The sequence below is a fragment of the Podarcis vaucheri genome (genome assembly GCF_965113315.1).
Source record: "Podarcis vaucheri genome assembly, chromosome: 7".
Lineage (NCBI taxonomy): Eukaryota > Metazoa > Chordata > Lepidosauria > Squamata > Lacertidae > Podarcis > Podarcis vaucheri.
The window spans coordinates 32,582,752-32,610,726 of record NC_138765.1 but is presented as its reverse complement, the minus strand read 5'-3'; the positions used below and the strand labels follow the sequence as shown (position 1 = coordinate 32,610,726).

The window sequence follows — 27,975 nt, the reverse complement described above, 5'->3', positions numbered from 1 at the left end:
ACCCCAGAGCGTTTGAGAAATCGATTCCAAACAGCGCTGCAAGTTTATTCCAAACGGCATTAACAAATTTCCTTTTCATTCTGCTGCTCTTCCACAGCCAAATCAGTTTAATCATGCCACCCAGGAATGCCAAGCAGGGGTAGTGGTGTGGGCTTTCCTGCGCTATCGTAATTAATGTTTTGACTAACAAAGCCGTTCTTCCAATCCATGTTAATTAAGGCCCATGCCACAGCTGCGGCAGAGTATCCAGGTGATTTGGGGGGCAGGTCTTGGGGAAACGTCACTGCTGCCTGAAAAAGCGGGGAAAAGAAGCAGGACTGCAAAAAGAAAGCCCACCATGACTCTTCCCAGAAACTTCCGAATGACATTTGGCAGGGTCTGCTGAAGACAGCTGTGAGAGGACGGACTTGGCCCTTCTTTGATGGCCTTCTGCCACTGTGCAACAGCCTTTCTTTTCCAAGCTGCTAATTTTAGGAAGGCAATTACACGGAGTCCAGCCATTGGTATCCTCTCTACATCATGGGTAGTGGCCTGTTGTTTTTTTTGGCCCAAGGGCCACATATCCCGTCAGCTAACGCTTTGCGGGCCACATGCCAGCAGGGAAGTGAGGGATGGTCGGATCTGTCCATTTTTGTTTCTCTCAGTTTCTCATTTTCAAATCTTAAGAGTTCTCTACACTTCCACTTGAGTTTGGGATGATCATTTTTAAGTCCCAAAGAAAAGTCACCAGCATTCTAATGTGAATTTCTCCAAATATTTGCTTGCAATTTCCCCTAATATACAATTTTCGCAAAGCAATTTCCCCATTACTGTATCCTATTTCCAAGAATATACGCATTTTGTGCATACTTTACCTCAGTATATGCATTCTGTACACTTTATTTGGCTACGGAACTGTGCAGAAAAATCAGAGAATTCTGAAGGACAACGGTGTTTCGGTATGCATATTGTTTCAGAAGTGCAAATTAGCTAAATGTAAACTGAATCGGATTTCTCTCTCCCTCATCCCTCGCAGTGGGTGTAACTATTCCACACGCTCTCCTCTCTCATACACACACACACAGCCCTGCTCCTCATTTGATCCTTGCCTCCTCCCCTCCCATTAGCAATTTGCATCCCCACCCCCACTTTCTGCTGTCCTCACCACTCAAACTGGTGAGTTCCTGGCAGGGGGGGGGGGGAGTGAGCAGGCACTGACAGATGCTCTGTCAGCGAACCACAACTCTTCCTTAATTTTATTCTGATGTGTTTCTTTGGCTATGTCCCCACCCCAGCCCCAATATTTGGCATTCAGAGGATTGGCAAATAGTGCCCTGGGAGATGACATCATTGTTCTTGCTGTGAAATAAGTGGCTGTGCTTTATCCCATCTCTGCCCTACTCTGGGGAAGGGCCATAGCTCAGTGTCAGAGCGCATGCTCTCCATACAGAAAGTCCCAGGTTCAATCCGCAGCCAAGGCTGGGAGGGATTCCTTCCTGAAATTCTGGAGACTCGCCGCCAGTCAGCACAGATGAACAAACGCCTAACTCAGTATAAGATGGTTTAGTAGGTCTGTACCTACACCACTGTCTGTAACTGTAGGCTCTTGTAAGAACTTCCAGCTCCAGATTCACCAATATCCTGTTCTTTGTCCATATAGCTAGAACACTGGCAAAGACAGACACAGAGATGTACGGATCTCCTTCCTTCTTTGGCACCTGCTACATAGGGACACATTGATGGCAAGACCATAGTAGAGTCAGTCTGCAAGCTCAAACAGGAATATTCTTTGTAAGTAACTACCGTTTTCAGAAACACAGCATGTGACTTTGGTACAAGGTTCCAAAAACTGATCACAGCAGACACTGTTGGTGCACCTGGCCAATAAAGCACTTGCCTTAAATTCTGCATCTCTCACCAATTATGCAGCTGGAGGGGGAAACGTCATCACTCAGCTACCTTAGCACAACCTATTCAGATTGCAAAAATAGTGGGTTTTGGAGAAGAGGGAGGAAGGCAGATTGCTTCTGAGCTAATCCTTCCTCCTAGAATTGCCACCCTTTGTTTACTCACTTTCCCAGTTCCCAGTTAATGGGAACAGTTTCTCAGTTCCCAGTTAATGTCACCGTCAGTCAGTTTTGTGGTGTTCTGTTGTGGTCTCCCCTCAGGCCAGATTTGTGGCAATTTTGGGGTAGTAAAATACAGCTGCTGCACAATTTTGTTTTGTGCAGACAAGTGATGATGACTCTTAATGGCTACTATAGCTTTAATTAAACACTTCCTGTTTGAAGTCTCAGGTAATTTATTGCTTTGCATTCAGTGTGGCAGTAAAACTAGTGAGGAATGTCCTATTAATTGCCTGCCATGAATAGCCTTTTTAATACAGCCTCCCAGAGTCCACTTCTCTTCCCAAGGAAGGGGGGCTATTTAACTATAAAAAATAGAATTAAAGCTTTCTCCCCTTGCAGAAAAAGAAACTGACATGGGGTGGGCAATGTTGAGACAACTTTTAAGGGGAAATAAATTTGCCACTAATCTTATTGCCATGCTCAGCATGAAACAATAAAAACATCAAATAAAAACTGAATACAGGAAACTTTTAATTAACATTAGAAAGGACATTTGCTGAATGGAATTTGCTTATGAGTAATATTATAGAAGGGATCTTGGCCATGGGGAACAGAATTGCAGTATAATCTAGCACTATATGCTTACGTCGAACTTCTAATTTCACTTCCACAAAATTGTGGGAAAGCACTGCATAAATAGGGCTAAAGGCTCTAATCTAGAATTAAGCAGTAACAGTACAATGGTACCTCGGTTTAAGAACAGCCCTGTTTACGAGCTATTTGGTTTACAAACACTGCAGAACCGGAAGTAGTGTCCCGGTTTGCGAACTTTACCTCAGTCTAAGAACGGAATCCGAACAGTGGAAGGGCACCAGTGGCGATAGGCCTCATTAGGGAACGTGCGCCTCGGTTTAAGAATGGTTTCAGTTTAAGAACGGGCCTCCGGGAAAAGATTAAGTTCATAAACTGAGGTACCACTGTATTTGCTGTTTATACCAGAAGAAGGGTCTATGGGGCTTGCAGAATGCAGGCAGGGATGAGCTTGGTATCATTAGAAGCTTCACAGTGCAGAAGGGATGAGTAGACCGAAATATTGGGAAATTTTGGAACAAGATGGAGATAGGTTGAAATTGCAGAGTTTTGAAAAAATAAAAAACAAAGTGCGAGACTGGCTTCATTATTATCAAATAATGGAGGCATACAATTTGGACAAGAAAATCGGCTTCCAGGTGGAAAAATCAAAATTAGAAACAGAATTGTTAGAACCCAAAACTAAGATTTTGTCAAAGATGTATAACCTGCTGTTGAAATGGAATATTCAGGATGAAACGGTGAAATCTGCTATGATTAAATGGGCACAAGATGTTGGACATAACATAATGATGGCTGACTGGGAACAGTTATGGACCACAGGTATGAAGTTTACGGCATGTAATGCCTTAAGAGAGAATATTATGAAAATGATATACAGGTGGTACATGACCCCAGTCAAGCTTGCAAAAATCTACCATTTGCCCGATAATAAATGTTGGAAATGTAAGGAAACTGAAGGTACATTCTTTCACCAATGGTGGACGTGCCCAAGGATTAAGGCTTTCTGGGAGATGATTTATAATGAATAAAAAAAGGAATTTAAATATACCTTCTTGAAGAAACCAGAGGCCTTTCTTCTGGGCATAGTCGGCCAATCAGTGTTAAAGAAGGACAGAACTTTCTTTATGTATGCTACAACAGCAGCAAGAATACTTATTGCAAAGTATTGGAAGACACAAGATCTACCCACTCTGGAAGAATGGCAGATGAAACTGATGGATTATATGGAATTGGCGGAAATGACTGGCAGAATCCGAGACCAGGGAGAAGAGTTGGTGGAAGAAGATTGGAAGAAATTTAAAGACTATTTACAGAAATCTTGTAAAATTAATGAATGTTAGAATGATGTTGGATTGAAGTTAAGGGGTTTCTAGCTGTAATGGTATAAAAGAATATGAAAAAATTGGATTCTTAACAGGTAAATTTAGGTTACAATATATCAAGATTAAAGATCAGGATAAAATAAGGAGGGAAAGGAATTGCTGAACTAATAAATTGAACTGGAATACAAAAGGGGGAGGTATGAGGAGGTCCGGGAAATAAGTAAATGAAAGATAAGTGATGAAAAGATTGAATTGTTTTTAACTATTTTTATTTTGTATTTTTTCTTTTCTCTTTTTCATTTTGTAACATTGTAAAAACCTTAATAAATATTTATTTAAAAAAAAGAAGAAGGGATGAGTAGAGAAATCCAGCAGACAAAACTGGTTTGCATGAAGTAGCGGATCAATTACTTATTTTTAAGGGGTGGGGAGGGGTAACAATATGGGGAGGGGCACAGTAAATGCCTGGGGCCCATGTTGAACTAAGATTATTATATCCTCTGGCCAATGGAAGTCTGATGTAAGCCAACTGTTTTCTCTGACTCTTTTGCTGTAGACTATCCATGCTGTTTTTTGTGTGAACATGGGGACTAGAAGCATGCACTCAAAAAGATTAAATAACTACTACATTTAAAAAGGAAGTAGTTTGCCACATTTTGTAATCTCTGATGTGTTCACAGATGACTCTAATCCCCATCTCAGGGTGTGTTCACATTACCGCCTTAGAGACGCCAGTGAATGCATTTCCCAGCTCTTTTCCCCCTAGCTGTTCACATCAGCAGGGCTTCACAGTGTCATAGCCATTGCTGTTTGTGTTCACACACAGGGAGTATGGGAGGGGATATCTCTACCCTATGCAAAGGTGTTTACATCTTGGCTAGAGAGGATAGGAACTGGCTTAAGGATCCCAAGGCTTAAGGACTCCAATTAGAGTGAAGCTTGTTTGAGAAGCATCACATCAAACAATAGGTTTTTGTAACAAACTACAGGGTGGCGCTGTGGGTTAAACCACTGAGCCTAGGGCTTGATGATCAGAAGGTCGGCGGTTTGAATCCCCGCAACGGGGTGAGCTCCCGTTGCTCGTGCCAACCTAGCAGTTTGAAAGGATGTCAAAGTGCAAGTAGACAAATAGGTACCACTCCGGCGGGAAGGTAAACGGCATTTCTGTGTGCTGCTCTGGTTCACCAGAAGCAGCTTAGTCATGCTGGCCACATGACCCGGAAGCTGTACGCAGGCTCCCTCAGCCAGTAAAGCAAGATGAGCACTGCAACCCCAGAGTCGTCCGCAACTGGACCTAACGGTCAGGGGTCCCTTTACCTTTACCTTTACCTTTACCTTACAGTATACATATGTCCTGTGATCATGCATTAAAAACCCACCTAGCACTGGAAACACAGACAGTGTGCAGAAAATGGGAGTATGATGGACACAGTCTCAGTGCAAATGCTAATTTAGCATCCAAGTTCCAGCAAGACTCCGGGCAAAGCAATGTAGAGTTACCTTACTTTCTATTGACTTTAAAAGGCCAGAGGCAGAGAGCCGAGTTCTTCCAGTCTGACCACACACACACACACTTAGAAAAAGAGATGCAAAAGTTGAGCAATCTCCTCCAGCTACTTTTCCACCAAACTGCATTCAGTTAAAAAGTATATTTCCACAAGTGTGGACACGTTCTGGGTGCAAGGTTCCCTTCCATCACTGGCAGCTCGGTTTTAAAGGGGTGGGGGTTGCACTTTCTGTCCATACAAGATGACATCTGCTAATGGAAAGATGTAACTCCGGGTAGCCTGCAGGACTCTGAAGCTGGGAGTGCTTTCAAATTGGTCACAAGATCTCTCTTCTTTCAGTTTTTGTTCCACACCCGTGATTCTTTCCAGTTTACAACAGGACGGGGGGGGGGCGGGGAAGGAAAGATGCTCACAGTTATTCTGTATGCGCATGCGCATGCGCACACACACACGTCAAACAGAGGCCAAATGAGCAAGATGGGAAAGGCCCGAAGCGAGGGGGGGCGAGAGTGAGGCAGGAGGGAGAAGGATGGAATTGCTTGATGTACTTAAGTCATGGGAACCGTGAGTGACTTGGGGGGGGGGAGTAGGAGGTGGAGGAAAACATTAAAAAGGTTGCAGCAGGGCAGAGAAACATTTGGCATCAGGGAGGGTTTTGCTTTGAAAATTGCTGTTATGACAAAAATTACATAAGGCTGTCAAGTAACTCAAGAACGCATGGCTAATTGAATCAACTGCTTTCCGCACCCCCCCACCTTTTTCTTTTTACTAAGCCTGAGCCCCAAAGCAATCTAAACACACACAGACACTGTTATCAATAGAAACACACAGTCACATCCACATTTAAAGCCAAAGGCTCTCCCAAAGAATCCTGGGAACATACAGAGCTGCAATTCCCTTAAACTACAACTCCCAGCTTTCTTTGCAGGAAGGCATGTGCTTGAAATACACAGTGTGGGTGGGTGTGAACCAAGTCACCACATGAGATCCCAGCAGTGGGGTCCACATAACACACCTTCCAACATTTCATAGACTTTTTGTCCTGCCCGCACGCAAGGATCACTGCTGCACAAAGCCCCCCTGCCACCCAATCAAATGGTTATGCATTGCTGCTGGCTCTGCATCAGATAGAGCTTTGCCCTGTCCCAGCAGTCAGGCTCCTCCTCCTTGTGTTCATATGAGCACTCTCAGGTTCTCCCGATGACATGTTCCAGGCTAGATAATCAGATCAACACTTGTGTGGTGAAGCCAGGGAACATTCAAGACTCCAAATTTAGTGGCACTCAATTAAACCCCTGCAGTCGGGAGGCTGCTGGTTCTCCATCAGACCGCTTCTGAAATAAAGATTAGATGCTTAAAATAGGCACTTTCACCCCACGCAACCCTTGTGGCCATAATTTGGCAATAACTCGAGGCAATTTCCTGAGTGGTGGTATGTTGGCACCCCACTACCTCTCATGCTAGAGATCTGCCTTGTATACAAGAGGTCAGGTTTAAGAAATGCCTACAGGATCTGATCAGCATCTATCTAGCCAAGGGGTCTGTTTCCAGGCCGCAGAAGTCAGGTAAGCCTTCGGAAGCTCACAAACAGGATGTGACCACAGCACTCCCCCCAAGATGTTTGTACCCAGCATCTGGCAACCCTAGCTCCAACTATGTAAACGTTCAGCAGCTTCTGCCACCAATGGCAGAACAGACTGCAAAACAGACGGCAGCAAATTGAATTTTGATACTTTAATGGAATGCAACTGAGCATAATTCTGCATATTCTTTGAAACGCAACAGCAGGTGCCCTGCAACAGGTGGCGGACGCAGTATGCCTGAATTGGGAAACCCTCTTCCTCTGAATGTTTACCCACAAAAGGCTGAGCCTGCTTCGATCAAGGCCCCCGCCCCCTTTCAGCGGGGTGGAGGGAGAGATACAGAATGAGCAACACCAAAGCACCTTAGCTCTGCAGGGCAGAGTAAAAGCATCTGGGAACCTACTGGAGGAAGCGAAGAGTTTTCAAAGCAGAAAACTACTTACTCTTTAGGATTCTTCAAAAAGCAACGCTGACAGCTGGGGCTGGTGAGAATCAAAGGAGACAAATCGGGCTGTTTGGAGATGTGGATCTTGAAAGTGTATGGATGACAGCAACGCTTGCTAAATTTCCTAAGCCGCCAAATGCATTTTATTTTTTTTATGTACAGTATGTACATATTTCCCAATAACAAAAAATGTTATCTTGGTGATTTGCATTAAAGAAGGCTTGCCATTCAGGCAAAATATGACATCAGGTGTGGGGCAAGTAAAGCCGCAGTTGCAAAGGAACAACAGGAATTTCTGAGTGTGTTCCTGATTGTTCTTTTCCAAGTGTGGCTTTGCAATTCAGCAGCTTAAAAACCTGGCATGCAATGGAAGCCCCGCTGTTATGAGTGCCGCTTGGGAGCTCCCAATTGGAGTTAATCACTGATGAAAGTGGGAGTTTGCAATTGGCACCAAATTTAAACAGGGCCAAATATAAGCCCTGCTGCGTTTAAATAAATCTAAGTTAATAAACCTTGCTTTAGCATTATATGCAAACCCAGCCTGGTGCCTTAACTATAGCCTGTAAATGAAAATATGTCATGGTTGTTGTTGGATCACTCTGGTCTAGTTTGCACAATGTGGTGAGCTAAACTATATGGCTTACTAGGTCCACACAAACCAGAACTTTGCTGGTATAAAAAGTCAGAGGGTTTTAACAAGAAGTTACAGAACATGCCATGACTGGAAACAAGGCCACATGCCCTACCTGAAAATTATGCAGGCGCAAACAGTATTGAAAGTGAGATTGCATATAACCACCCCAATACCATAATGAGCGCAAATAATCATAAATACACAATAAAAAAAGACTGTTGGGAGGGGCCCTTAGAACCACACCTTTTTAAAAAAAAGGTTGACGCAGGGGTGTGTACCCAATATTCATTGCAACCACAGCATTCAGGGAAAACGGATTTGAATCCTTTCTTTCCCAAGGGCAGCTCCAACACAAAAAGACTGCCAAGATGATGTTGGAATGTCATCTTGGCATGGTCTACCAAGGGGCATTGCTGCTTTTCCCAGGCATCCTTATGCTTGAGGGAGGTCAGATCCTAATCCATATCATTCACTGGAGGCACTGGAGTTGGTCCCAACTCTGCATTAGTTAACTTGGAGGATGACCCAACACATGATCTTGTCTACGTGGCACCAGGAAAGCCCTGGCAGGCATCAGATAGGATTTTGGTGCAGGATATCAGCAGCAGGGCAGACAACTGGGCTCAGCAATGACCCACCCAATTACATCCTTCTGTAATTAGGGGATGAGAATGTAGGGAGGAAGGGATATCAGGGGATGTTTTTAAAAACTGTTACCACCGTCAGTGATGGCAGCCAGTGAAGCCTGCCTCAAGGACTCCACAACACACAAGTAGAGAAGGCAGCTAAGCTTCTTTACACAGAAGGATTGCAGGCTGCATTTTTCTCTCTGCCTGGTCACCAATTACAGGGTGGAAGAGCCAGCGGACCCCAGCACTGAAGGGAGCCTCGGAGAGCTTAAGTATGGGGTTCGCAAAGCCACAGCTGCAAGAGTAGGCAGTCCCTGCCCTGCCCCCTTGGCTCCAGCCCACAGAGGCACATGGGGGGGCAAATGGATGGGTGCTTTCAAGAAGGCTTAGCAGGGCTGGATTCTGCTGTGCGTCCAGGGAGATCCTTTCCATTGCTGCACCAATGGGGCCAGGATGGGTGCTTCCAGAAAAGAGATGCAAGAGGTGTGCCCGGATGCAAGCCACAAGAAAGCGTCTCCCATGCTAGCTGCTTTGAAGGGAAGAGGCACAGTGCCAGAGGATGCCTGCATTCTGATGCAACTCCCGTTCGCTGGAAGCTGGGCTTGCACAAGGGAAGTGCATTGTGCCACTCAGCAAGACAGAAGCTTGACTAGAAGCTGACTTTCTTAGCTTACTGTCTTCTTTATTCATAAAAGTATTTGCACACTGCTAATTCATACAGAGAAGATCAAAGCAGTTCACAACAACTGCACATAAAACCATATAAAGAAAGGTTTTGGGGGGGGGGTTAAAAAAAGGAAGGAGCTAACTGTTGTGGGAAAATGTATTCTGAACTGCCTGCATAAGCCTGATGGAATAGAAAAGTTTTCAGCAGGCACAGAAGTTGAAACAGGAGGTGCCTGCTGACTCTCTGTTGGCAGAATATTCCACAGGATTGGGCGGTGACACTTAAAGGCACAGTTCCATGTTGTCAAATCAGCCTCCCCAACTCCGGGAACATTCCAGCGACATTCCATCAGATGATTATCAGGGACAGAGCTTAAGCACCCAGCACTTAAGTTGCTCATCGCTTTGTAAATTAATACAAGAACACCACTGAACCAGTGTTAGAAATTAGGCAGGCACCAGGTGCGTTTTGCGACTGGTGCATGTCCAACTGCAACCACATGGAGATCTCTGGATGCCAGGTTGGCAACTAACATCTCCAACTGGCTGGCCCCTCCAGCAGGTAAGCCGAAAAGGTTAATTTATTGCATTTCTTTCCACATATTTCTCCAAGGTGTACATGGTTTACCCCCACCCTCAGTTAATCCCCACAATCAACCTGTGTGGTAGGTTGAGAGGCTGTGACTGGCCTGAGGTCACTCAGTGAGCTTCATGACTGAGTGGGGATTTGAACCATGATCTCCCAGGTCACAGTCCGACACTCTAACCACTACACAAGGCACCCCCAAGCTCAGCCCTCAGTTTTGGGGCTACAACTCCCATCATCCCTAGCTAACAGGACCAGTGGTCAGGGATGATGGGAACTGTAGTCCCAAAACATCTGGAGGGCCGAGTTTGGGGATGCCTGCACTACACCATACTGGCTTTTTAAGTACTGCTATGGGGCAGCTATATCAATTAAGTAGGTAAATAGATATGCAGAAAGCAAAATGTCACTTAAAGAAGGATCTGAAATATTTTCCCCAAAGCTTGAATTCATTTTATTCTGGATTGCTTTATTTTGACGTTTTAATATGCTGCAAACAGCTTTGAGATTTTTTCCCCTTTAAAATATAAAGTATAGAAATGAGATGAATAATAATAATAATAACAATTATAACAAATTCCACAACAAAAAAGGCGCCTAGACATTCTGTTGTGGTGACCGTAACCTAGGTTTAAGGTGTCATTTGACATTTAGCTAATACATATATCTGAGTTTCCAACACTGCCTTGAACCTGGCTTTGTAGTAGATGCAGTGCAGATGCTTTAACAATTGTGTCACATGTTGTCAACCACTAGCAATCTGGCTGCTGCATTCTGCACCAGCTGGAGCTTCCAAACCAGGCTCAGGCACAGCCCTGCATAAAGCGAATGACAGTAATCCAGCCTTGAAGTTATCAATGCATGGACTACAACCATCAGACTATCCCTGTCCAGGAATATGGAGAGGCAATCTTGATGGTGCATTCAGCCACATAGTTGTTAAGAGGAGGGGGAGAGACAGACAAAACCAAAAGAAGAAAAGATCAGAAAAGGAGGAAGGGGGTCTTTAAATGCACATTTCAAGCTGAGCTTGCTAACATTACCATGCCCTTGACACCAGCTTGCCAACTTTACCATATGCGTCTACAGACAGGGCCTTGAAGGTGCTAGACTGGAAGAAATGTCAAGCCGTGCAAACCCCACCTTTGGCACACAGACCAGATTAGCTGTTTTTAAATCTTCCCAAGATAGGCTCTGATAGACTACTATTGTGATTTTCCACCCCAGACGTCACCAGAGTTCAATCCCTGGCATCTCTAGATAGGGCTGGGAAAGGCCTGATGCCCCAAACCCTGGAGAGCTGCCACTCAATGCAAAGAACCCTTATCTGGTAGGCTTTCTGTTTTCCCCTGTTTTATGCTCTGTTCTTATGGCCTGTTCACAAGTCCCTGCTCAGCAACAGGCTCACATGTGTGAATGAAACATCGCAGATCAAACACTGCTGGGCAAGACTTTCATATCACTTAAAATGCAGCACTTTTCCAGTGGGCTGAATTCAAACCGTTCAAAGGCCCCAGCAACCGCCATTACTCTGGAAAAGCCTCAAGAATATCAAGTTTGCACTTCCCATGAGAGAGTTTGTGCTCAGTCCAATTTTAGTTTGCAACTAGAAAACAGAGCGAGACGGTTCCCAGGTTGTTGGGAAACAAATGCAACTGTACTTGGACTGTTCTGAAGGAGCCATTCCTTTCCTGCAGGACAGAAATAGCCTGATAAAACATCCTTCAGTCTCCGTTACACCCTGAAAGGGAGAATTGGGTTAGCTGTCCACAGCATGAAGTGGAGACAACTGTGGAACAACTGACTTAGACTAGTGGTGGGGAGTCTCAGGCCCAGGGGAGAAATGTGGTGCTTCTGACCTTCCTATCTGGCCCTTGGGACTCTCCCCAGCCACACCCCTCACTTCCTTGAGTGTTTTTGCCTGGCTAGAATATGTTTTTGAACCCTGATAAGCCTGTTGCTTGCCTGGTTGGAGGATAGAGGGGGATTTGTGAGTGTGAAAAGGCTAGCCTAGTGTGCAAATGATCCCTGACCAGGTAGCCATGGATGATGGGAGTTGTAGTTCAAAAACAGCTGGAGACCCAAGTTCGGAAAACACTGCTCTAAAATGACTTTGTGAATCTGTGGTTCTCTCCCCTGCCTCTTAGGTGGCCCCGGAGACTCAATTCTCCTCAAGGATCCTGATAACAAGTTTCCCAACATTCAAGCAATGCATGCTATCAGGCTCTGCCTTCATGTCTCCAGACAAAACAAACCCTGTCCTTTTAAGCCTCCCCCAACCCAAGTTTCTGCCTTCTCTGCCAAGTAGACCAATTTAGCAACCCTGCCCTGCCTTCTCCAAAGCCTTTCCTGAGCTCCCATCCTTTCCGCCAAAAGGTAGGGCCCTGAACCAAATGCCCTTGCCTAGGTGTGCAGCTGGGTGAGGGACAAGGTGGTAAACAAGAGTGAAAATGCTCTGCCCAGCTACGAATGGCAGAGCTGAAGAAGGGGTTTGTGTGAAGAGAACAAGTCACCAACCCTACAAAGGAGGCCAGTTTTATTCTTTCAACATTTCAAACTCATCAGCAGAGGGGGGGAAATGACATGTTACTCTCCTCTCTGTGTTTGCTGAATATTGTGACTTTGTAAAGGGTCATTTTAGGGGGAAATGCAGCTGGCCAGAGGGTGCTTCACCCTTCCTCTCCCTGCTGCTTTTCCTACTGCAAAATGTCCTGGTAGTTTCCCCTGCCTCCTGCAATGCATACGAGACATAAATCCAGCTGTGAGAAAGATGATTGGGGAAAGGAAGTTGCAGTGGGTGGAGAAAACCTTTAAGCAACCCTAGCCCACCAGACAGAAAAAAGGTGTATACAGGGTTCAACTTTGATTGAAAAGACTCATTGAAATGAATGGACATGACCAACTTAGGTCCATTAATTTCAAAGGGTGTGAGCTGAATAAAAGTGAGTTGACCACAACCTGTAGATACCGCTCTAAACATTCACATTAATTAGTAAGGAACCTATGTCTGCTGAAATCACACTCTCTCTAAACTTAGGCTGAATTTGTTAAGGCAGGATTCAAACTGGGGAAAGAGGGAGCACTGATGCTGCATCCAGCAGTGCAAATCAGGAACTATAAGGCTGGCTGGTTACCTTTAGTGAAGCTTAGTGCCCTCCCTTAAGGCATGGCTGCTTGATCACAATGACAGGTGTTCCCAGCCAGGTGTGAAAAGGTACACTTGCGAGTTAATCTGCAGGAAGTATTTGTGTGTCTGTGTGTTTAATGAGGCGTGCAGTCTCTCTGGGCATACAAGCTGTGGCAGGGCCCTTCCCTGGGATGTAGGGCCTTGTGCAAAGACAGGAGGGCAAGGGGGAAAAAACCCTGTACCTTGGGGGCTGGGGGCAGGGATGTCATATCAGTGTCAATCTAGGATCAGCTAGCTAGAAGGGAATCAGGAAATGGGTTTCCTGGGGCTTTCTTCCAGTTTGGGAGAGGCCAAAGCAAGAAAAATCAAAGCAATTGTTTCCAAGATTCAGGAAGCAACTCCCCGGCTCTGCTGTCACTGACCACACCCTGAATCAGCATTTCACTATGTAGATCTCATTATCAGGAGGGATATTTGGTTGTTGGAAAATGACTGATGTCACTTTTGTGGATGTATTTGCAAAGCTACCCTGACCAAACTGGATTCTAGAGAGCAGGTTGGCCTTCAATGCATTTAAAGCTCACAACAATGTGCTCTCCTAATGCCCCACAACCTTGAGGGCTAGTAGGTTAACGTGTGAGCTGACCCTATTGAGAAACATATTGGTGTTTGTTGTGACATAAGGCTGCAAGAGAGGTTTGCTCATTGTGTTGGATCCACTACAGAGCATTCACAAAAGCCAATGATCTCTTGAGGCTGCAATCATCAAGAAATTAACATGCATGTATGAACCAGGAGTCCTGTCAGAGGCACATTATCACATTTTTAAACTGGATTAAGAAACCCAGAACCACCACCCTTTGGTACAACATCCACAGAAAGAGTGGACACAGGTGTCCCTTACACATACATATTCACACCTTTGAATTCCCTTGCATAGTTCGTATGAGAAGCAGACCTAACCATAGTGTGAGTGAAAAAACACATCCTCACTCTGCCATCAGCAAGGATATTGCCTACACACGAGTAATGTGTCCAGAGGGCTAAAGTCAGCCCCACACTAGCAACCAAACCTGATGTGGTCAAATAAAGCAAATGACAGCTGGTGGTAGGAATGTTGGGACTAGGAGCTGGGAGACCCAGGTTCAAATCCCTGCCCAGCAGTGAAATTCACTGGTTGCCCTTGGGCAGCCATTGCCTCTTAGCTAAACCTACCAGATAAGGGTTGTGGTGAGGCTAAGATGGGGAGGAAGAGAACCATGCCTGCCACCTTGAGCTCTTTGGAGGGAAGGTGGGATATAAATGTGATAAATGAAGCCAATCTGAAGTGCAAGGATATGTTCCTGTGTATATAACACAGGAGGGAAAGGAAGAAAACCCAGGTGGTAGGGGTGCCAACCAACCAGATGCTCAGACAGGACAGGTTAAAAGGGACCACTGGGGAGCGAGGTCAGCCATGTCCCCCACATTGCCCACTATGCCACAAATGCATTAATACCAGCCCTGCCTTGGGCTGCATACACACCACATATTTAAAGCACATGCCAGCCCAGCAAAAAGAAAAAGAAAGAATCCTGACTACTAAAGTTTGTTAAAGGTGCTGGGAACTGTAGGTCTGTACGGTGTGTACTCAGCTCTGGTTCTCATTTTTATTGAAGGGAAAGGAGTCGTAAGCAGAAGTAAGCAAGCAGGAGCCACGTGGAGAACCAGGGGCTAGAACACAGGTATCCGACACAGTGCCCTCCAGATATCGTTCAGCTACAGCTGCTGTCAGCCACAGATAGCATGGATGGTGGTGGAAGTGCTAATTAGACTGTCAACATCTGGAGGGCCCCCATATTGACTACCCCTGGGGGAGAAAATCAAAAGTGATTCCCCCCAGTCATCTATTTGCCTGTAAGTGTGGTGAGGTGAGAGTTAGTGTGGGGTTGTGGTTAGAGTGCTGGAAGACCACAGTTCAAATCCCAATTCAGCCACCAAGCTCAGCCTAACCCACCTTGCAGGGCTGGGGTGGGGAGAACAATGTATGTCAGTATGAGCTCCTGATCCCCTAGTTTCCATTTTCCAGTATCCATCTGCAGATTGGCCAAGTTCAGAAACAGGATAGAATAGCCTTGTAAATAAGCTGACAAAATTTACCAGCAGGCAAAAATAAATAAATGAATGAATAAATAAATTACAAGTCTGGTGCAAGCTGGCAGTGATGGGGCAGAGAGGTCTGTCCCTCCCACAACAGCTTGGTTTCTACGCTGTGTACAGGGGATGGTCAGTGTTCTCTAGCCTTCCCCCACCAGCTCACTCCCTCACATATAGTGGAATCCTATGTCATGTGTGGCTTACCAAGCTAGAGCTTAATTACAAGGGTGGGATATAGGTTATTATAAAAGTCTGCATGGTAATATTGTTTTCTTTTTTAAAAAAAAAACACACACACAAGCTAATGCATCATTTTACCTATTCGGGATAGTTCGTAGCTGAAAACAGCAATGTAAAGTTTAACCATTAAAGAATTTTATTTTCCCTTACGCCATAAAGCTTCAGTGTTTGACAGAACCAGAGTGAAAATTGAAATGGCAGCCCTAGTCAAAAAGGATCAACATTTTCTTTCCAGGCTTTGCAAAGCAGGGTAAAAAAGGTTAGGTGTCCCAAAGGCTGAAAAGAGTCAAATGCACCAAAGAGAGAGAATAGATGTTAAAAAGTAACATCTGCTTTTCTCTTTGTTAAATGACCACAAGGCAAAATGCAATACAAAAATAACAAGAAGCATTGAAGAGAGTTCAGATTTTTTTAACACCAATTGCTATTATCTCCTGTCACATATGGAGAAAGGATTCGTTGTTTTAAACCCCTCAAGGACCCCAATGAAATTGAGCGCAAGGAATTATTACTCTTAATCTCAGCCAAACTTTATCTAGCAAGTCTGAAGAAGTCATCTGTCCAAGGAATTAAGTTTGCCAGTCCTACCTGGCATTAAGGGGCAAATGGAGGATTTATCAACCTACAGGAACTCAAGGAACATAAGAACTGCTGGATCAGACCAGAGTCTGTCTAAGTCCAACATCTTGCTTCCAACATCACCCAGCCAGGTGCCTCTGGAAACTCACTAACACACTATAAAGATGATGGCCTTCCCAGCTTCTTTTAATCAGAGGTATACTGCCTCTGACCACAAAGATTTGGAAGCTGCATTACAGCAAGTCAGAGCATCAGCACTAACTGGCAGCAGCTCTCCAGAGTTTCAGACAGGAGTCTTTCCCTGACCTAAGTGGAGGTGCCAGGGATTGAACCAGGGACCTTCTGGATGCAAGGCACGTGCTCTGCCACTGAGCTATAGCCCTTCCCCAAGTCAGTCTGTTAGTTCATCTAATTTAGTACTATCTATACATGGGATGGGGGAAGTGTAGCCTTCCAGTTTTGCAGGTTTCCAACTCCCATCAGCCCCAGGCAGCATGACCAAGTCAGGTTTGGTGGGAGTTGTAGTCCAACATCTGGAGGCGACCCATTTCCTGGTCAACACTGGCAGAAGCTCTCTGAGGTTTCAGGAAGTGGTGCTCATTTCCTAGCCTTCCTGGAAATGCTGGGATTAAACATGGGTCCTTTTGCAGGAAACACGACTTTGACTTTGTGTTGATTGACTTTTCCTCCAGCCATGGCAGCGAGTGGCCATTGCCTCACCTGAAGAGTAGTAGGGAGCTTCATACATTAATTCACTGTGGGAAAGAAAAGACTTTTTTGTTTGTTTGTCCCAAACCAACTTCTGCAAATCGCCTTTAGATCAGCTGGCTCAGAAGTGTAGTGTTATTTGCGTGGGGGTGGGGGGAGGATGTCTCCCTTCCCCAAGATTTCCGGTCCATGGCAAAAGCTTAAGGAAAAGCATGTTTCCAGATGACAGCACCTCTCTGCGCGTAAGCAGTCAAAATAACTCTTTTTGCAGAGTGAAAGAGAATGTAGATTGCTTCGAAGAAAATAAACTTAGAAGAGAGTGGTTTTAAGAAAGGGAGAAATCCCTGAGGGGACCCTGTACAAAACTCAGGCTGAGTCTGAAATTGCCGGGCCGCTGAAGCATCCTTTGTGGATGGATGGCTATGTGCGCACATGGAGTGCACTTTTCTATACGTGCGCGCACACATACCCTGGAGTGACATCAAGAAAAGATAGCGGAGGGCTGGAGCCATTCCGTACCTGTGGCTTGGCAGGGACTAAGGGGCTGCGTTTGGCTCTGGGGTGGGAGCCAGGCGTTGGCTTACACTTGGGTTAAAATATACATGAAGGAAAGCCAGCCAGGGAACCTGAGATGCCCTGCAAGGCCTGTCACTCCTAATCACAAGTGCTCCGTCACGGTGCAGCTTTATCCAAACTGAAAGACATAGGGAGCCCAGGGAACGCAGTGCCAGGGCACCTGCTACTTCTTGGCTATGGGAAAGGGTTGGGCAGATTTAGAAGAACACCTTGGAAAACGACAGCAGGGGCTGCTATAGGGTGACTACACATGCACACACCGCTCAGAAAAATCTGGGGTGTAGGCAATTGTCACAGGACCACCTGGCATCTGTGCCCTGTCTTGCAGAAATCCAGCCACGATCCCCAAAGTGGAAATGGAGGTTGAGGGAAGGGGAAAGCACTTTGTGCACAGAATCATGTTGGAACAGGGGCTCCACAAACATGCACACCAAGTTGCCAGTGGCAACCCCGTCCTTTGAACTGGAGGGTAGAGCTGGGGAGAAGGCTCGTCCCCATGGCTGCATTGAGCTTTAGAACTATTTAGAAAGCAATGAGAATCTCACTGCTTTCTGAGCACCTCCGAAATACAGTGGGGCTTTGTGGATGAGTCCCTTACTCCCAGCCTCCACCAGCTCCAACGTGTCCCCAACTGGGCTTCAGAGGTGCTCAGAAAGAGGCCTGCAGACCAAATAGTTAGATGTATTAGGCAATGTCAAGCAAGTCAAGTCATACACTGGCTGCATTCACACATAAGGCAATGGTTTGTTTTAACCATGGGTTTGTTCAACAAACACCAAGCGAGCTCACAGATGACCAAATAATCCATGGCTTATTCCTACACCTAGCTTGTTTTCCATCAGTTCTTGTCACATGCCTCTGCAGCCTGAAGCACCTCTGGAGAGGAGTCGCCAAAGAGACCATAGTTAAGGTGCCACTTGGGTTCAGTCGTACACTAAATGATAGTTAAAACAAGCCGGTGCAAGCCAACAACAAATCATGGTTTCACGGCATGATTTGTTGGCAGGAAACAAGCCATAGTTGGTCTACTGAGCTGGGTTTGCACATTTAAACAAACCACAGTCAAGTGAAACAAACCATAGTTCAGTGTTGTGTGAACCAGGCCACTAAATAGCTCCTTTCTCCCAAAGCACTTCTACCAGAATCTTTCACAGCCCTACCTGGAGATGCCCGAGATTGAATCTGAGACCTCTTGCGTGCACAGAAAGCACTTTGCCACTGAGCTGTGGCCCTTCCCCTGCTTTGGTGCTTCCTTGCAACGGCTTCCCCCGGAACACTGCTTGGCTGCCTAGGCATACCCTGCGCACTGCGCACAGATTCCACAACTGCCTGAGCCTCCCCCATCTGGAGATCATCGAAACAGGAAAGGAAAGGAATGTCCTGCTTCATTCTAAACAATGGAAGGCTCTGAATTTTTCATCTGCCTGAGAAACAGGCAGCTAGGAGAGCTAACACAGAGCTTTGGTTGCTTGACAAAAGAAAGTTTGATCAATTAATTCATTAATTCAACCATCTGACGCAGCAATCTCGGATTAGGGGTGACTCAGCCATCTCTGCAAGAGGGACTGCCAGGTGGGAGGGGCTTGTTCATCTCCTTTTCAATCCTCCATCCCACAAAAGGGGCCACCAAGCCAAGCTTAGCCATGTCTTTTCTAACCAGAGCTGCTGGGTGGAGCTCATGAAGCGGACGCAAAGCCAGCCTCAGGGCAAACTCTTGATTATTCAGCGATCACGCTGAGTGTAGATTTGGGGCCTGATCACTTGTTCCCTACCAGAAAGATTGCAGAACAGCAGCAAAAAAGGGTTGGGATTGGTGGGACTGTAGTGTCCAGGACCGCTCAGCAATACTCCAAGCTGTCTCCTGTTTGTAGCTTAGGAAGCTGCCACATATCTGGTCAGGCTATTGCTCCATCTACCCCAGTCCTGCAGGGGGACAAATGCAGCTTGGGTGGATTCAGAAGAGGACCAGAGAAATGCACAGAGGGTAAGGATATCAATGGCCATGTTCTACCTCCACTGCCTTAGACTTCCAATTGCTAGGTATCACAGGTGGGGAGAGAGCTTTTGCTTCCGGGTTCTCTTTGTGAGTTGCCCATTGGAATCAGTTTGGTCACTGCAGGAGCAGGATGCTAGGCTAGGATTTGGCCTGACCCAGCAGAAAAGCTCTTCTGATATTCAGGCTTGTGAAGACTGTTCTGTGTATTTCTTACTAGAATCCTGAGATCCACATACTGAAGCCAGCTGCAAAAAACAAACATTCAGCGTTCAAGAATTCTGAGCCTGGGAAGCTATTTTGAGCACCAGAAATGGCCTGAACTCAAAGTCCTTCCACACAGACATCAGTTACTGGCGGAGTAAGGTGGACCAATGGTATGACTCTACCTAGCACAGCTTGCTAACTCCCTAATCTAATGGAAGGTCTGGATGGATGGTTTGTAGTGCACAAGGCTACAGGTGGGAACATATTACTAGGCTGGAGGAAGGGCTTTAGGTCAGTACAGTGGTGCCTCGCAAGACGAAAAGAATTCGTTCCGCGAGTCTTTTCGTCTAGCGATGTTTTTCGTCTTGCAAAGCACGGTCCGTCACAACTGCGCCTCTTCAAGCGTCTTTTTTTAAAAAGCGCAAGACGTTTTCGTCTTGCGAAGCAAGCCCATAGGGAAATTTGTCTAGCGAAGCAACGCAAAAACGGAAAAACCTTTGGTCTAGCGAGTTTTTCATCTTGCGGGGCACCACTGTAATGGAGCATCTTCAGCAGTTCTAATCCTTGCACACACACACCACCATATGACTCCAGCCCTGGGCTGGAAATCAAGGAGCAATAAATGAGTTGCTTAGCTGGGGTAGGGTGGAAATGGAGCACCTATTTGGCTGGAGTGCTGCTGAATACAAGACCCAACCAAGAGGCCCACAAGGCTCATCCTCAGACCTGTGGAATAGTCTATTCCACTGGATATCTTACTGCAGGGGTGGGTAGATGGGTGGGAAGCCTGTGGCCCTCCAGATGGGGGTGGACTCCAGCTCCCATCAGTCTCAGTCAGAATGGGTGACCGCAGATACAGTCCAAGAACACCTGGAGGGCCACAGGTTCTCCACCCCTGCTTTATGCAGGGAAGCCTATCGTGGGAAATGTCTTATCCCACACTTCAGTCTCCCCATCCCCCACCAGCAATCTCTGTTCACCTTGTATTTACTTTTTCTAATCTTCTAATATGGCGAGGGGGATCAATAAGGTTTTGGCCAGGCTGAGACTAGAGCAAAGGCTGGTTGTCTACCTTGAGCACTGAGCTAAAAATGTGAAGCATGAAAAAAATCACCCAGGCCGACTTGTCGAGGGAGGTGAGATCAATTCAAAACATCATACAACATTCCTGATAAACAATTCAGTTTTGAAAGTATTAACACATTAAAACAGGCAATGTCAACCATGATTTGCAGCTGCATAAGGGGCTGGAGCCACAGCTCACACAAAATAGGGGAAAATGATAAGCAGCAACACAGATGAGATGCTATGCCAACAAGCAATTTCACAAATGGCCTGCGAGCACATTGCAGCTGTGGGGTCCCGATCCTGATTGAAGCTCAGTTGTGGGATGGAGTGGGGGCTTTAACCCTTTGGCCCCTGCTGAAGTCCAGATTAGATTTCACCCCCAGCTCAATGTTTGCTGCTTGCTTTTTAAAAGTCATTCGTGCAATTGATAGTTCTGTTAATGGCATCTCATCTAGTTTGGAAGAGGCAGAGAGAGGGGAGAGAGAGAGGGAGGGAGAGAGAGAGAGAGAGAGAGAGAGAGAGAGAGAGAGAGAGGGGGGGGGGGAACCTATCAACCTAATACAGACTCTGCCAGGCCACAGTTTCACCTAGCTCAGTATTGTCTGCACCAGGGATGGGGAACCTCAGATCTAGGGGGCAAATGTGGCCCTTCAGGTCTTTCCACCTGGCCCTCAAAATTCTCCCAAAGGTCACGTGCCTCATCAGCCCTGCTGGAGCGTTTCTGCCTAGCTGAAATGTCTTTGAATGCATAGATGGAGAATTGAGAGGGGTTTGTGACATTTACATCAGTATTTCTCCAGCTGTTTTGGACTACAACTCCCATCACCCCTAGCTAGCAGCACCAGTGGTCAGGGATGATGGGAATTGTAGTTCCAAAATAGCTGGAGAGGCCTAAGTTTGGGAAACACATTATCTGTTCCATCCATTTTTTGCCTCTGGGCTCATATGTTGCACCCAGAAGGTAGCCCAGGAGAGAATGTGGTCCTCAGGCTGAAAATAGAGGTTCAGATGCTGGGGCCTGAACTTGGGACCTTCGGTATATAAAGCATGTGCTCTATGGTTGAACCACAGCAGTATTGTCTGCAATGACTTGGCAACAGTTCTACTGGAGTTTTTCCCAATAGTACCAGTAGATACCAGGGATTGAACCTGGGACCGTCTCCGTGCAAAGCAGAAGCTCTACCACTGAGCTATCTCATCCCTAGTGCACATGCACAGAGAATCCTGCGCACAAACATTAAAATGCATCATGCGGACGTGGTACAAAATCCTCCATTTCATACACTATTGATGCTGAGATGCACTCTGAACTGTTGAAAACCTACTGTAGGGCAATTATGGTTTTCTATCCTATCTTTAAGCACTGCCTTGGCTTTCAGATCCATGGAGGATAAGCTGCTGCATAGGAAACAACGTAAGGAGCAGGCAGAGGAAAGTGTTATTCTCAACATGTCAACAAGCATGACCCCATGATCATGCTGCAGGATATTGGAGGCTATGAGCTTCCCTTCATATATACCATCCATCACCAACACACAGCCCACATTGCTTAAGGCAACTACAAGTCATACTATAGGGGCAAGATCCTGCATGGCCCACACACAGGCACACAATTCAGGCCCAGAATACAGCAACGCAGAGTTCGCCTGCCCCATAGCTTGGAATGGTGCAAACGACTGAGAGGTCTCTCCAAGGGCATGGAAATGATCTCCAGGCACTTGAGAGAGAATCAAATTAGCACCAAGGGGGCCTCCTGTCAAGCAGCCTCTTAGGAGAAGGGGAAGGGAGGGGGAAAGCACTAGCAGGCCACATTTCCTTGCGGCCTTTATGCTGTTCATATTCCAGCCTTTGCCTGCATGTTTCCAGACATTTTAAATCCCACAGTGTGCAGTTACGTCTGGCTCCAGATCCCCTGTGAGGTTTCTATGGGAAGTAGCAACTTGGGGGGTGGGAGTGGCTTCTTCCACCTCCATACCTCAGAAATAGGAAGCTACTTCCCATTGCTTCTCCCCAAGTACACACTTTAGAAGCCTGAAAATTTGGGCCAGGCCTTTCCAAACCTAAAAAAAATAAAAAATTAATCCAACCTCATCCAGTCAAGCCTGTTGGCCTAGATCCAAAAACTGGGATTTTGTTCTGCATTCTCAGAGCATCTTCTTTGCATGCAGAAGGTCCCAGGTCAAATCTCTGGCATTTCCAGGGAGGACCAAGAGAGAACCCCGCCTGAAACCTTGGGAAGCCACTGCCAGTCAATGTAGACAATAATACTGAGCTAAATAAACCGATGGTCTGACTCAGTATCAGGTAATTCCCTGTGTCTTTGTCTCTTTCTGCATCACCTCTGGGCTACCCCAGCCCCAAAACCTAAACACCTTCTCTTACCCAGGCCTTCCTACTTCCCCATGTAAAACCTCCGGTGCTTTCCAGTAAATGCACCACTCGCTGCCTATAACACGCTCAACGCCATCACTGGCAGTGACTGATGATAGGAAGTCCCCCATATCCCAATGGTTTTGCCACTCCTCTTTCTTTTCGGTTGTTTCTTCCTTGCACTCAAGCCACCAGTTACTTGGCAGGAGTCAGCAAAACCCAAAATAAGACAACTCACAGACACTGCTTCATCTGGCCAGGTCCCAGCCATGCTATAGAGGCCTCAGAAGGCAGCCACACCCCTCCCTACTTAACCCAGCATTTGCCAGTTACATGGCCTTCTGAACAACCCCCTCCTTACTTCCAGCCTACATTTCATTTGGCAAGATTACCCACTGCGTAACTACACCAAAGTAACAATCTCACTTTCCCAACGTTCAGAGAACAAAACCAAAGTTTGCCAGTCGAGAAGAGATGGTTCCACTTTAGCTCAATTTTCCATCCGGGGGTGGGTGGGAGATATTAGTAGCCCCACAAGCTTCTGACAAAAGGCATAACCAAGAACTTCAAACCTTAGCAGTTCAAAGTAAGTTGCAAGGCGAACCTATTGATTCGTGAGATCCTTAACACTGGACTCTGCTTATTTGCTGTCATCTTCTAAAGCCTGTCTCCGAAACCGAGGACAAAGGAAATGACCAGGCCCTGAAGTTTTCAAAGGAACTTTAAGCCCCAAGCTGCAGATGATTTCAGAAAGCAGGCCTTTAAAGAGTTCTGGACAAAAAAACAAAAAACAAAGCAAAACTCCAAAAAGAAACCCAGAAAGCAAATTCTCTACAAATGAAGCAAACACATACTCACACAAGCACACAAAACGTCCTGTCCAAATTCTAGCCAACACAGCCCACCCACATGTGTGCCGGCAAAAATTTCCAGGCTGTACAACAGAGACAGGATGTTGCCCTTGCAGACAAGCAGATATCTGGTGTCTAGCGGGAAAATGGCAAAGATTATCTCTCTCTGTTTGACTGCACACACATACAACTGGCAAGATGCTGAGATTCCGACAAACCTCACTGGCAGAGGACCAAGAGTTCCATCTCAAAACGTTCCCCAGGGACAAAAAATGACCCTTTAATTGGAGAGCCAGCCCCCAACTTTTCCCTCCAAGCGGCAGGGAAGTTTAATCCATTGTGGGTCTGGGCCCTGCCCCCCTTCCCTGCCGAGTCCACCCTCTCAGAAAAACCCCAGTCGCACAAGCAAGAGCAGAACTAGGCCCACGGCGGAGCCCTTTACGTGGCCACCCCGGGTCCTGGCCCTCGACACCTTCAAATTCGGCTAGTTTGAACTTGGATCGGCTTTTCTTTTTTCTTTTTTTCTCAACTGCGACCAGGGGTTGACCTCCCCCACTCACAAAGTCAGAAGAAAGGGGCAGGTGGTCTCCTCGAGGGCTTGGTCGCCTCCCAAAGGCAGCTGTCGGGAGGAATGCCAATCCGGGGTTGGGTAGGGCTTCGGACAGAGGGTTATTTATAAACCCCACATCAGTGACCTGTGGAAGGCCGGGCACCCCCTGCCTCAATATCACAGCAGCGTGGCCTCCAACCGGCCCCCTCCCAAAATGATCCCTTCCCTGCATGGGGGATACGGAATCCTAGTTAAAGAATCAATACTGTATCCACCTTCACATCCATCCAGCACCCCCGACTCCCCCCCTCCCCAAAAGGCCCCTGTAGCAAATGTCCATCAGGCACAGCCAGCCGCACAGACAAAATAGTCAGGCGATGAGTTCATGTTTTTGGAAAGGCTGGAGAACAATTAAGAGAACGAATGTTCTACAACTTGCTGCAGCAAACAGACACCCCCGGACCCCCTTATCTGTGCCCACTCGCAGATCTGGGTGGAAATCCGGACACAGATTCAAAGTCTGCTGTCTCTTTGCTCCTCTGCCCCCGCCCCGCTCCGCCGCCCTTTCAACGATTTGCAACATCATCCTCTAAAAATGACTTCTTAGCAGAGCAAATATTTACCTCGGATATCATCCGGCTGTTGCTTCACCAAAAAGGCCTTTGCTGCCTCTTCCTTCTTCTCCATGGTGGCTTCTGTGTTTTTTTTGAGGAGGTGATGGATAGGATGGGTGTGATTTCCCTCCCCCACCTTATTTTCTCTCCGGGTTCCTATTAATCCCTCCCTCCCGATCCTCTAATTTCTAAAGTAAAGCAGAAATAAAACATATAATCCTATTAGAAACAAAAATAAATCAAGCCCTTCCTCTTTTTTTCATTCCTCCTCCGCCTCCTCCTTCTTCAAGATGATTCCAGCTTCCACCACAGTTTCCGGGCGTGTGGAGGGTGGAGAGAGAATATCCAACAAACTTGCTTCCCGCAAAGAGACTCATAAAATTATCTTCTCCGAATGCAACAGTATTGGGGAGGAAGCCCCCCCTTCTTCAAATAAAAAAATCCTTCTAATTTCCCCACTCAGTGCCGCTGGAATTTGAAAGCGGGGGGGGGGGATATTTTGCAGCCAGGGAGATTGAAAGCAAATCAAGGGATATATATTTAAAATATATATATTTAAAAACACCACCAGCATAAATCAACCCCGTCCCCCCCTTGTCCAGTTGCAGCAACAGCAGCAGCAGCTGATATTGCAAAGAGAGTTCCAACTATTGTACAGTCCCTGCCTAGTCTGGCCTCTGAAGCTGGGAGCTACCATGACCAGGGAGACAGAAGGGAGGGGTGGCAGCCTTGTTTTACACTCATGTCATGCTCACTTCAGCCCGACTAGAGTATAAAGACACATGCAGTTGGGGAGTCGAAATTATTTGGACAACGTTTCAAAGCGCTTGGACACCGAAACTAACAGAGGAGCTTTGGGAAACCCAGATTGCCAAACGCACGCACCCCTCTTTACTTTCGCCTCTTGGTCGCGGCCGTGAACATGTTGAGACTCTGAAAGGGTGACTCATTTAGCAAAAGGGGGAAAAGTTGGTGGGGGGAGAGAAGAGAGAGGATGTAAGATGAAGCCTGTTTGGGGGAATTTCCAGGGCAGATGTGGGGGGCGGCACTCACCACTTCACTTCCTTTACCCGTCATAACAGAAAAGTATGAACAGGCATTAGACGGGGCGGGGGGGGTGTCTTTAACTGTTCTTGTGAGGACTCCCAGCCGTGGGTCTTCAGTGCCACAGCTGGGCCTGACCGCGTGTGCACCACCACCACCCCATCAATTTGTCATGCTCTCCTCATCCTGATATGGTGAGTAGGGCTGTCAGCTGTTGTGTTAAAAAATTACGGGGGGAGGGGGGACAAAAAGCCCGGCCACTTCGAGCCAGGTGCTTCAAAGCATATGCTTTCCCTCTTTCCCAGAGGGAAGCATATGCTTTCCCTCTTTCCCAGAGGGAAGCATTTTCCTTTTAAACATTATCCAAAGGAAAATCTGTGATGGACATGATCCATCCAAACACTGTTCAAAGGCCTAGTGTCATTTGTCTGAGAAAATAATTGTTTGTTTTGTTTCTTTGCTTTTAACAAGGGAATTAGTGAACACAGGATCTCTCCAGATTTGTTGGGACACCAAATTTCACCAGCCACATAACCCCCCCCCCCGTATTTTTATTAGCTTTCAGTATAGCAAAATACAGATTCAGCCAGCATAACTTGTATAACCAGTGGGTAAGGAAAGTATGCACGCTCTACAGTATCAAGAATATGTCATTTCACATTTTCATTACTCTTCTTATACATATTATTTTTCACTGATGGCAGCCACATAAAATGAATGAACAGGAGCCACGAGCATGTACAGTGTGTGCTTTCAGTTCAGAATTGAATCAGCTTTCCAAATAAATTGCTGTTCCCCCTTAGTTTGCACCTGACCCTTCTGGAAAAGTAGCACCCTTTGCCTTTAAATCTACCTTAGATTAGATAAAATAAAAATAAATAACAAACTTGTAAAGTGTAGTTGTTAATTGTAATGAAACTATACTCCTTAACACTCCCACCACTTGTTTTTAGTACATTTTATAGATGCTGTAGGGATTCCAGTGCATATAGAACTGGGGTGTGGCAGATCTTCAGGATTAGTGAGCATAATAATTAGCAGTGAAATCATCGGAGGATGTGGTCAAGAAATCCAGGGTCCCACTCAGCAGAATGTGCAGGAAGACCTCCAGATGCACCAGGGTTGGCTTTCCTACATTTTGAAGTGACAGTAATGCACATTGCCATCTAAAAAGTCCCGCCCGCACCCCCTAAGACCATTAAATCCAGAATCTAACATTAGCTAAATGCACCATCGCTGGGTTTAATTTTGTGTTGGTAGCACTAGTCAAACGGGGAGACGGAGATCACATCTGCACCACCCATTTAAAGCTCTCTTGTGCCACTTTAAGAGTAAGGGTGCTGAGCATTGTAGGTCTGTGACAAAGAAACACTATGCTTTAAATGCATGGTGCGGATGTGACCAGCACTTCCACTGCTGCATATGAACTACAGGGAGGGCAGTAGGTCAATGGCAGAGCACTTCCTTTGTATGCAGAAGGTCCCAGTTTCAGTCCTGAGATCTGCAGATAGATATTGCAAGTGTCTCCTGTCTGAGGCAGCTGGGTTCCTATCAGTACCATTGAAAGATGGCAGTAGTCATGGATAGATGCATCCCTGGCTGCCACAGCAATTCTCTCCCTCACCCAGTCTGAGGCTGGTTCAAGAAAAGCAGGACAGGGGAACCTGTGGCCCTCCAGGATGCTCATCCACTCAGGCAGTGTGAGCAGTCCGCATAGAACTGTAGAGTTGGAAGGGACCCAAAGGGGCTGATGGGAGTTGTAGTCCACAAATATCTGGAGAGTTCTAGTTTCCACAGACCTGAAGTATAGGAACAGGAGAAAACCCTTACATTCCATCCCCGGTGCAGACTGTGCCCAGAAATTTGAGTAAGTCTTTAATATTCCTCCTTCCCTGCC

General features: G+C 46.3%; 1 protein-coding gene across 12 annotated transcripts in view; it reads right to left on the bottom strand.

Annotated features, from left to right (window-relative positions):
* Nucleotides 1-25,676, bottom strand: part of MAP7D1 (MAP7 domain containing 1) — a 55,362-nt gene extending 29,686 nt beyond the window's left edge. For 7 of the 12 annotated variants that reach the window (XM_082233201.1, XM_082233211.1, XM_082233205.1 and 4 more), the window contains exon 1: nt 25,044-25,675. In XM_082233201.1, the coding sequence (XP_082089327.1) occupies nt 25,044-25,107 (64 nt within the window). In that variant the 5' untranslated portion in view covers nt 25,108-25,675. Of the gene's footprint in view, nt 1-24,342; nt 24,503-25,043 lie in introns of those variants that run through there. The other 5 variants (XM_082233207.1, XM_082233206.1, XM_082233202.1 and 2 more) reach the window with 3 other exon arrangements.
* Between the last annotated feature and the right edge of the window lie 2,299 nt (nt 25,677-27,975).